Source organism: Sceloporus undulatus, chromosome 5 (genome assembly GCF_019175285.1).
Source record: "Sceloporus undulatus isolate JIND9_A2432 ecotype Alabama chromosome 5, SceUnd_v1.1, whole genome shotgun sequence".
Lineage (NCBI taxonomy): Eukaryota > Metazoa > Chordata > Lepidosauria > Squamata > Phrynosomatidae > Sceloporus > Sceloporus undulatus.
The window spans coordinates 1,074,009-1,085,349 of record NC_056526.1 but is presented as its reverse complement, the minus strand read 5'-3'; the positions used below and the strand labels follow the sequence as shown (position 1 = coordinate 1,085,349).

At 47.0% G+C, this 11,341-nt stretch overlaps 1 protein-coding gene across 6 annotated transcripts in view; it reads left to right on the top strand.

Annotated features, from left to right (window-relative positions):
* LOC121932053 (SH3 and multiple ankyrin repeat domains protein 3-like) overlaps nucleotides 1-11,341 on the top strand; it is a 324,411-nt gene that overhangs the window by 278,199 nt on the left and 34,871 nt on the right. The window contains exon 20 of one of the 6 annotated variants that reach the window (XR_006104255.1): nucleotides 4,604-4,690. The exons of 4 other annotated variants lie outside the window; for them this stretch is intronic. Coding sequence is in view for 1 of the 2 variants with exons in the window: in XM_042470341.1 (XP_042326275.1) it covers nucleotides 4,604-4,620 (17 nt within the window). In the remaining variant the exon portion in view is untranslated. Of the gene's footprint in view, nucleotides 1-4,603; nucleotides 4,691-11,341 lie in introns of those variants that run through there. One more of the 6 variants, XM_042470341.1, reaches the window with a different exon arrangement.

The window sequence follows — 11,341 nt, the reverse complement described above, 5'->3', positions numbered from 1 at the left end:
AAGAAGAGGAGCCACTGCTGAGCATGCATGAGTTCAGCTGTTCTTGATGGCCATGAAATCATCTTGGAAGTGAGTGAAAATGGGAAACTGTAATTTTGGGATTTACATGCACATCTTTTGCCTCCTTGCATCCACTTGCTGATAGTAACAAGCTGCACATCAATAGACATGTTGACTGCTGCTTCTAGCAGTGTGACAGCTTCTCAACCTGCTGGTGCCCCTGGCCTAGGATGGCACAAGGCCTGGAAGATGGCACAAGGCTAGCAGAACATATCGTACCCACACTTCTGAGAGGAAAGAGGCAAGTGGTCTCTGTGCCATACGCTTCGGAGTTCTTGCTGGCCAATGAGGACTTCAGCACTTTTTCCTTTCGGACAGCTAAGCATTTCTGCCATGTCTTTAAGATTAGGACTCACCTTTCAGAGTGCTTTTATTGTGCATTACTGCATGGCAGAATGAGGTGGACTAAATGGCCTTTCTGGTCCTTTCCAACTCTAAAGACGGGATTTCATTTTATGTCTCCTTATTCATGGCACTACCTCCCCAAATATAGTGGGATTTTTAACCGGGGGGGGGGTGGAAGCATTTTTGAGTGGCTTCTCCTAGAATGAGATGCTCGAATCTCCTGGTTTCTATCCAGTGGCCACAAGAGTCCCACACAGGGAACAGAGAAATAACATAGTAAGAGCTGGATGATGTTTGTTGTTATTGCTATTGAATCAACCTCAACTTATGGCAACCTTATGAATAGAGACCCCCAGAAGAGTCCCCCATCATCCCTGCCCTGCTCAAACTCGGGGCAACAGTGGCTTCCTCTGGTGAAGTGAATCCACCGTAAGCATTCTTGCTTTTCTCTCCTGGCTTCCATTTTGCTGACCATTGTTGCCTTTTCTATTACGTCACATTATCATCTCATGATAGATCTCTCTTTGGGACTTTTTCTAAAAATCAGTTTTCTAGAGCAATTCCTGCTGGCCCAGGGGGGGTCTCAGCTATTAGACCCTTCCTGCTTTCTTGTACAGACAGTCCTACTAGGTAGCGCTTCATCCCGGTTCTCTTGACAACTGTGCAAAGTGCTCCTTTAGCCTCCATCAAGCTCCATTCAAACCACGTCTCAGCGAGTGTCAGCTTCAGGCTTGGTCTGAACAGACAGTTTCAGAGCAGAATTATGGATAAGCAAGCTTTGTTAAGTCTGGGGCTGAGATTAAACACTAGAACATAGAGTCATAGAGTTGAGAAGACACCACTAGGGCCCTGATCCAGTCCAACCCCATTCTCGGCCATGCAGGAAATCCAAATCAAAACACCCACAGATGGCCCATCCAGCCTCTGTTTAAAGACCCTCCAAGGAAGGAGACTCTATCACCCTCCGAGGAAGGAGTGCATTCCATTGTCGAACAGCCTATGTCAGGATTCCTCTAATGTTGAGCTGGAATCTCTTTTCCTGTAACGTCTCCATTGTTCCGGGTTCTGCTCTGGAGCAGCAGAAAAAAAGCTTGCTTCCTCCTCAATGTGACATCCTTTCAAATATTTAAAAGGGCTATCAATCACCTCTTAACCTTCTTTTCTCCAGGCTAAACAACCCAGCTCCTTCAGTCGTTCCTCATAGGGCAAGGTTTCCAGACCCTTCACCATTTAGTCGCCCTCCTTTGGACATTGGCTCCAGTTTCTCAATGTCCTTTTTGAATTGTGGTGCCCAGAACTGACCACAGGATTATTCGGTGGGGCCTGACCAAAGCAGAATAGAGTGGCACTATGACTTCTCTAGATCTAGACACTATATCTTCTATGATGCAGCCTAGAATTGCATGGGCCTTTTTAGCTGCCGCATCGCACTGTTGACTCATGACTCCCAGATCCCTTTCACTGTACTTTTTCATTCAGCCAGGTGTCCCCCAATAACCTATATCTGTGCATTTCATTTTTTCTGCCCAGTGCAATACCTTACATTTCTCTGTGTTGAATTTTTGTTAGCTTTGGCCCAGCTTTCTAGTCTATTCAGGTCATTTGAATCTTGATCCTGTCCTCGGAGTATTAGCTATTCCCCCTAATTTGGTGTCACTGCAAATTTGATAAGTATGCTCCCAATCGTCATCCAGGTCATTGATAAAGATTGGAATAGCACTGGGCCCAGACAGAGCCCTGTGGGACCCCTCTGGTCACTTCTCTCCAGGATGAAAAGGAGCCATGGCTGAGCACCCTTTGGCTTCGGCCGGATCAACAATGACAAATCCTTGAACAGTTCCTTTGTCTAGCCCACATTTTCAAAGCTTGTTTGCAAGAATATCATGGGAAACCTTGTCAAAGGCTTATGAAACAAGATATCATAACCAAAGCATTCCCTTCATCACCAAAGGGTCATTTTATCAAAGAAGGAGATTAGGTTTGGTCTGCATGATTTCTTTCTCTAAAACCCGTGTTTGACTTTGTGATGATGGCATTGCTTTCTAGATGTTCACAAGACTCTGTTTAATGATCTGCTCCAGAATCTTTCCTGGGATGATCTCAGACTAACGGGACGATAATTGTTGGATCACCCTTTTCCCCTTTTTGAAGATGGGAACAACGTTTGCCCTCCGCCAGTCGGCTGGGACTTCTCCGTTCTCCAGGAGTTTTAAAGGATTGCCAATGGCTCGATATTCATTTCCATTTTCTTTAATACCCTTGATGGATTCATCGGGTCCCGGAGACTTAAATTCATTTAGATTAATAGGTGTTCCCTACTATCTCTTTACTTATTCTGTCCTCTGCTCCATTACTCAGTGTTGAGCCCCTTTGCCTTTCTGAGAAGACGGAAGCAAAGAAGGTCTTGAGGAATTCTGCCTTTCTTCTGTCTTCTGTTAGCATTTTGCCATCTTCTCCATCAGTGGCCCTACTGTTTCTTCTTCTTCCTTTTGCTGCAGACAATCCAAAAAATCTCTTTTTATTCTTTTTAACCTCTCTACAAGCCTGAGCGCATGCTGCGCTTAGCTTTTCTGACTTTACCCCTACACATGCTCCTCAGCTCCTACACTGCTCCTCCATGCCACGACCCACAGGTTCACCAAAATCTTTCATGCGGTCTTTTGTGTTGTTTTCCTTTTGGCTAGGAATAGGACACCTGTTCATCAACAGCTATAAGACAAGGGCTTGGAGATGCCTCGCCCATTTCCGCCAGCCCTTGACCACTCGTGTAGCATTAGGCCGAGAGGTCTGGCAAATGAAGGCCTTGTTTTGTTCTAGCCTATTAGCCTCTACCTTGGAAACCAGTTGCCACCTTGTTCTCCCAATTAAAACCATTACCGACTCAGAACAAATGGTTCCAGTTGCTTCCTTTGAGGCCTGGCACACACATGCACTGGGCAAGGGCTCACAGACCTGGCTCAAGTGAGACAAGCAAGAGGCCTACAGACTCCCTCATCAGAGAAGAAGAAGCATCTCAAGGCAAAGGATAACATGCAGCATGGCCACAGACAGTAACACCAGTTGGCACATAATGGAAATGCAGAGTTTATAAGTTAAAAACATGAGCCATTTTTGCAACCGCAAAAGTTGGCATCCAATGGAAAGCATAAATGGTGGCAAGCCAGCACAAGAACTTGCTTTTGTCTCACAATCCCATATGATCAAGTACTGCATGCACTAGGTAAAGGATGTTTCCCTCAAGATAAACGAACATGAAGGGAAGGGATGCTGCTCACATCCCTTCAGAGGAGCTGCCGGGCAAGTGGCAAAACATCCTCAATGCCTTTTGTGGTCTAAGTGCCCTCAGAAAACTCACAATTCAGGTTCTACCAGCACAGAAGAGAAAAACCCTCCGTTTCCCAGACCAGCCATTTTGCTTATTGCAAGAAAAATTCTTTGGGGTTCTTAAAACCCACAATGGTTTTTCAGAGATGAAGAAAATGGAGGAACAAAGCAAAAAGTCTGGCACCCTCCCACACACCGCATTGCTGCCTCACTCAAACAACTACGCTGCTAACTTCACAGCTAAACCCACTTGTGTTTGTGGTACTTTCAAGTCATTTCTGGTTTATGGCAACCCTAAGGCAAGATCTGTTCAGAGGACAGTTTTCCTCTGAGGCCAAGAGAATATGACTTGCCCAAGCACCCAATGGGTTTCCAGGCCGAACGAGGAGTTTGAACCCTGGTCTCCAGAACTTAGCCCAACCCTCCCAAATGACCAGACCATGTTGGCTCTCATCCATTTGCCTGACCTCCAAAGAAATAGCTCAGTAGCCATAGGAGAGGTTGTGAGGGCCATTTCCCTTCAGAGATTCTACCTTCTGGAAGGAACTAAACCATTAACAGATGCAGTTCACATCACTACTTTTACTAATGCAAATATTATCTCCAGCCTTTTATCTCCAAGCCAAGAATCTCAGGGTGGTTTTCCTTCTGTTACTAAGGACTAATAGTGAGTGAGCGCAGAGAGGAGAGTTTGAAGAGGGTCCTGCTTTGCCTTGGGGTGCAAGGGTTTTTCCCTGGGGTTCTGCAGAACCACAGTAATCCCCCTGCTCTCCTTTGTAGTTTTTTGTGCGTGTGCGTGGGCGTGTGTGTGGTCGGGTACCCGGTGCCTCTCTCACCCTCAACTTTGCTTTGTTGCCCTCTCTTTCCTCTGCAGACTTTTCAGTAGTTTAGGAGAACTGAGTACATTTCCCAGCGCAGCTCGGGCACCACGTATAACCATCCGGCCCCGCAGCCGCTACCCTGTGACCCGACGCACACCCAGTCGGTGAAGCCCGCCCTGGACAGGACAGACCCCGCTGAGCAGCGTCCGCCCTATGGGTCACCCCACCCACCATCCCTCAAATCTTCCAGCCTCTCCATCCCACATGAACCCAAGGAGGTGCGCTTCGGGGTGAGAGCGTGAGCGCCCGGGAGCCGGTCCCCGTCCCCCTCTCCTTCTCCGGGCGCCCCCGCTGCACGCCCTCCATCCGCCGCGGCCCTTCATGCAGAAGCCCCTTCACCTGTGGAACAAGTAGGATGTGGGGGACTGGCTGGAAAGCATCAACTGGTGGAGCATCGAGACAAGTTGGGAGGACAATGAAATCGAGGGGACCCACTTGCCAGCCCTGACTAAGGAGGATTTTGTAGAGTGGGGGTGACGCGGGTCGGGCACCCGCATGAACATTGAGCGGCAGACTCAAACAGCTGGTAGATAGCTGACCATCCCGCGCGGTGCTGGCCTCCCCTCGCAGGGGCAAGAACGGGACATTTCCTAAACGAGTAAACAGAAACCCGTGGGATTCCTTTCTATTCTACTCTGACCACTGCACTGAAGGGCGGGGAGCTGGCAAGTACTACTCTCTCTCCCCCATCTCTCTCCAATCTCTCTCACACGCACAATGGAGCCAAAAATGCCGCATGGAAATGCACCCCTTCAACCCACCCAGAGTGGAGTGGGGGACTGGTCTTTCTATCGCCGCGTGCCGCCCCCAAGAGAGTCACTCGCGGACAGGTGCTTCTGGCTCTGGGAACGGGAGAGTGGTGCCCCATTATCGGGGACACCTCTTGAAGGGGTTGTATGTGTATGGGCGCAGGTGGGCAGGCAGGTGGCACTAAAGAGGAAGGGCCTTTCGGGGGTTGGATGGAGACCAGTCAGTTTTGGTTGCGGGGATGGGGGGAAAACAAGAGGAAACAGAGGGGAGCACATCGGTTAACAGCAGTGTTTGTGCTTTGTGGCTCTGGTATGCCAGTTGCTTCACAGAAGGTAAAACGCACATCCTTAGAAGGGTCGGAATGGGCCCAGTGGGCCAAAGACTTCAGCCTGGGTGTCCTTCTGCAGATAGTTGTGAAGAGGGAGAAGCAGGCTCTGACTGGCAATGGCCACGAAGGTCAGAAGGGCCCTGGTACCTTGGCTGGCAGCACCTTCCAGGAGCTGGGGAGAGGAGTGGCGCAATAACAGAATGCATGTAATGGCTGTCTTGCGGCGAAGCAGAAAAGGAAAGACAAATCAGAAAAGGGCTGGCCTGCCCACCCCTAACTCATGCACACAGAAACAGACACACAACCAGTATCTTAATCCTGCCCAACAAACCATCTCATTGGAGGAGAAGCTGGAAGACTGATATGGACTGGGGTTTGGGGTTGAGGGTGCGAGAGAAAGGAGAAGAGAGAGACCACATACACAAAGAGAGGACCTGCCTTTTGGAAGACTGTGTTCCTTGGCCTGGTGAGAGAGGGTGGAAGTCGCATGGAATAGACAATGTTTGGGGCATCCAAGGGGGCAAGCGAGAACCCAGCGCTTCCGCTTGCAACATTCATGGGGAGGGGGGAGGGTGCATTTTCTTGGGGGTCATGGGACGCATTTGAAAGAGTCTCTATAATAAATCCTGGTCATTCTGTAGGTTGGCAGTCCTATTGAGAAGGATGCCAACGCCAGATCCCGCCCACTCTATCCAGTCACATCATTTTTGCATCTTTTTAATCACGATATATTTGAAAGGAAGAAAAAAACAAACAAATATCTATATATCTATCTATAGCCACATTGTTTGGTTTATGGTTTACTAAAGCTATATCTGGCTAGAGGGAAGTGGGGGGCTTGCTCCCCCTTCCTGCAAAGCTTGTGGATGTTTTTAGTGACTGAATGAATGTGAGAGAAACAAAAGAAAAAATAGTCTTTTTAAACTCCTCGATGCTCTGAATTTATACAGATTTGGGGGGTGGGGAGGGGAGGGGGAACCAAAAGACAACCTTGCACTTGGTTTTTGGGACACACCAAGTCTTCCATCCTTGCTGGGCAGAGCTGCGGACGACCCTGCCAGAGCTTCCCTTGCCTTAGCCCCATCTCTTGCCTCCCTTCCTGGGGTGGTGGGGTGGGGTGGGGTGGGGTGGGCCAGAGGGGGCAGGACGGCCCCTTTGCATCTACGAGTCTTTCCAAGTGCCAGGAATGCCCATGTTGCCCAAGACAAAAGTAGGGGAGCCCCACTGGGGAAGCTGGAAGAAGGCAGAGGAAGCCACAAACCCCTTTCCAGGACCCAGGCCTGGGCAAGCAGGAAAAGGAAGGAGACCTGCTCTGAACTGGGGTCAGGTAGTGTCCCTCAAAGGGCATTTCCGTGGGGTGGGGTGGGACCAAAACACCTACTTGACAGCCATCTGGGGACTGCAGCAAATAAACCCCTATTGCTCTCATCTCCACCTGACAAATGCCTCAGCTGGTAGATGGACACAGATAAAATGAGGGGCCCATGCACTCTGTCAGACCTCCATGTGGACTTGCTTCCTTTATACCCCTGGTCTGTTTCCCAGGACACAGCCAGAATTCAAGGAGATGCCAGCCACTCCAGAAAGAAGGACCCGAAAGACGTGGGCAGCCTTGACCAAGCCTGCTCAGAGTCTTGGAGGGAAACATCATCACAGTTTTTCTCTGCCAGAACATCTGGTTTTGCAACTTCTGAGCCTGCCTGCCCTACAAGGCACCCAGGAGGACTTTAGGGAGGGGGAGTGGAGGATGAGTGTGTAAGAGAGGGGATGGGCACAGCCTCCTCCCCAGCTTAGGCCAGGCTCTTGGCTTTGCCTGTGGATGCTGAGTTCTGCCTCTGCAACATCCCACTGGACTGCGTTGTTACCTTCAACAAACTGTCCCATCCGCCAAGAATTTTCTGCCCCTAAAGTGGGTTGGTTGTGGAGCATGTGCCCCAAGTGCATTTCCCTCAGAAAAGGTATTATTCTTCGGTGCTAGAGGGGCGGAAGAGGGAAATCCTCACTCGCCTCACCATACTCTTAATGCCCTCTATTCCTTCATCCAAACCACTGGTCACATCTCTCCAGGATGAAGAAGAGGAGCCACTGCTGAGCATGCATTGAGTTCAGCTGTTCTTGATGGCCATGAAATCATCTTGGAAGTGATTGGAAAATTGGGAAAGCTGTAAATTTTGGAGATTTACATGCACATCTTTGCCTCCTTGCATCCACTTGCTGATAGTACAAAGCTGCACATCCATAGACATGTTGACTGCTGCTTCTAGCAGTGTGACAGCTTCTCAACCTGCTTGGTGCCCCTGGCCTAGGATGGCACAAGGCCTGGGAGATGGCACAAGGCTAGCAGAACATATCTGTATCCACAGCTTCTGAGAGGAAAGAGGCAAGTGGGTCTCTGTGCCATACGCTTCGTGAGTTCTTGCTGGCCAATGAGGACTTCAGCACTTTTTCCTTTCTGACAGCTAAGCATTTTCTGCCATGTCTTTAGAGTTAGGACTCACCTTTCAGGAGTGCTTTATTTGTTCATTACTGCATGGCAGAATGAGGTTGGACTAAATGGCCTTTCTGGTCCTTTCCAACTCTAAAGACTGGGATTTCATTTTATGTCTCCTTATTCATGGCACTACCTCCAAAATATATGTGGGATTTTTAACCGGGGGGGGGGGGGGGGGGGGGGTGGAAGCATTTTTGAGTGGCTTCTCCTAGACTGAGATGCTCGAATCTCCTGGTTTCTATCCAGTGGCCACAAGAGTCCCACACAGGGAACAGAGAAATAACATAGTAAGAGCTTGGATGATGTTTGTTGTTATTTGCTATTGAGTCAACCTCAACTTATGGCAACCTTATGAATGAGAGACCCTCAAGAAGAGTCCCCCATCACCCCCTGCCCTGCTCAAACTCAGGGCAACAGTGGCTTCCTTGGTGGAGCGAATCCACCTGTAATGCATTCTTGCTTTTTCTCTCCTGGCTTCCATTTTGCTGACCATTGTTGCCTTTTCTATTACGTCACATTATCATCTCATGATAGATCTCTCTTTGGGACTTTTTCTAAAAATCAGTTTTCTAGAGCAATTCCTGCTGGCCCAGTGGGGTCTCAGCTTAGACCCTTCCCTTGCTTTCTTGTACAGACAGGTCCTACTAGGTAGCGCTTCATCCCGGTTCTCTGACAACTGTGCAAATGTGCTCCTTTAGCCTCCATTAACCTCCATTCAAACCACGTCTCAGCAGTGTCAGCTTCAGGCTTGGGTCTGAACAGACAGTTTCAGATGCAGAATTATGGATAAGCAAGCTTTGTTAAGTGCTGGGCTGAGAGTTAAACACTAGAATCATAGAGTCATAGAGTTGGAAGACACCACAAGGGCCCTGATCCAGTCCAACCCCATTCTGCCATGCAGGAAATCCAAATCAAAGCATCCCCGACAGATGGCCATCCAGCCTCTGTTTAAAGACCTCCAAGGAAGGAGACTCTATCACCCTCTGAGGAAGGACTGCATTCCATTGTTGAACAGCCCTAACTGTCAGGAGGTCCCTCCTAATGTTCAGGTGGAATCTCTTTTCCTGTAGCTTGCATCCATTGCTCCTTGTCCTATTCTGTGGAGCAGCAGAAAACAAGCTTGCTCCCTCCTCAATACGACATCCCTTCAAATATTTAAACAGGGCCATCATATCACCTCTTAACCTTCTTTTCTCCAGGCTAAACATCCCCAGCTCCCTCAGTCCTTCCTCATAGGGATTCATGGTTTCCAGACCCTTCACCATTTTTGTCGCCCTCCTTTGGACACATGGCTCCAGTTTCTCAATGTCCTTTCTGAATTGTGGCGCCCAGAACTGGACACAATATTCTAGGTGGGGCCTGACCAAAGCAGAATACAGTGGCACTATGACTTCCCTTGATCTAGACACTATACTTCTATTGATGCAGCCTAAAATAGCATTGGCCTTTTTAGCTGCCGCATCACACTGTTGACTCATGTTCAACTTGTGGTCTACTTAGACTCCCAGATCCCTTTCACACGTAGTTTCATTCAGCCAGGTGTCCCCCATAATCCTATATCCGTGCATTTTATTTTTCTGCCCTAAGTGCAATACCTTACATTTCTCTGTGTTGAATTTCATTTTGTTAGCTCTGGCCCAGCTTTCTAGTCTATTCAGGTCATTTTGAATCTTGATCCTGTCCTCTGGAGTATTAGCTATTCCCCCTAATTTGGTATCATCTGCAAATTTGATAAGTATGCTCCCAATTCTGTCATCCAGGTCATGCCTTAAGGAAAGCGTGACATAAGCAAAACCCATTTACCTTTCATCTTTGTGATTACTTTCTGTTGTTGTATTTGCATTTCTTTTGATTCCTCCAATTTTTGAATTAACATTAATATGAGCATTTTCATATCAAAATTGTTTCTTTCCTCTTTGTCTTCTTCATCACATTCTTCTTTCAGTTCAGTAACCTTGATAAATTCATCCCAGGCAATCTAGATGAAAAACACACCTGTTAGCATAACTGTGAGATGAAAGTGATCAGGCAGACTTTTTTTTATTATTATTTTTTTTATTAATTATATCTTTATTGAAAGTTTTCTTAAAAACACTAACAACAAACAACAATACTGTAGATCGAACAGCAGCATTAACAGGAAAGAGAAAAGAAAAAGAAAAAAAGAAAACCTATTAAGCCTTTTCCATCAATATTGTATAAAGCAATAACATTTTTGATTTCCTAGAGGAGAAGGGACATGTTTATATCAGGCTGATTTCCTAATACGTTTACTCACCATAGTTATAAGTGCTTCTTACAAGCCTAACATAACCGTATATAGAATAAAACGTGTTGTTCCTAACCTGTTGTCTCTGAGCATTAATTACATATATATATATATATAAAGATATCTTTCATGAAATGGGTTTCTCCTGTCACCAAACAAAATTTGAAAGTAAATTCTCCCGTTTCATATAAACCATAAGAGGGTTCCATACTTTTTTCGTTTGATTCCAGTCCAGGTTTCTTACAAGACAGGTAAGTTTATCCATTTCCATATACTGTATTCCAAAAGCTTCATACACCAATCTTCCCGTGTTATATGTTGCGTATCTTTCCAATGGGACGCAAAGATTATCCTGGCTGCTGCAATCATATGAAACAGCAGTTTCCCATACTTTTTTTCTAATTCCACATTTAGTACAATATTTAACAAATACAATTTGGGATCTAACAAAAATTTTTCCTCCAAGATTGCTTGAATTAACTGGTGAATCCCGTTCCAGAACTTTTTGGCATAGTTACAGAACCACCACATATGAATGTAAGAGCCAGAGGTGGTATTACATTTCCAACATAATGGGTTCTTATTTTTATATATTTTAGCTAATTTCAAAGGTGTTAAATGCCATCTATATTGCATCTTGTAGTAATTCTCCTTGATAGCCACGGATGATGTATACTTCAATCTGGTATTCCAATTTTTTTCCCACTGTTCAAGTGGAATATTCTCTCCGACAATCTCCGACAGGCACAACAAGACCAAAAGGCTTGGTATGACCAGTTTGCCAGGGAGCGGTGCTTCCAGCCTGGAGACCACGTTATGGTCCTGAAGGCATCACGGACTAATAAACTGGAAACGTCCTGGGTAGGTCCTGCCACAGTGCTTGAGCGAATAGG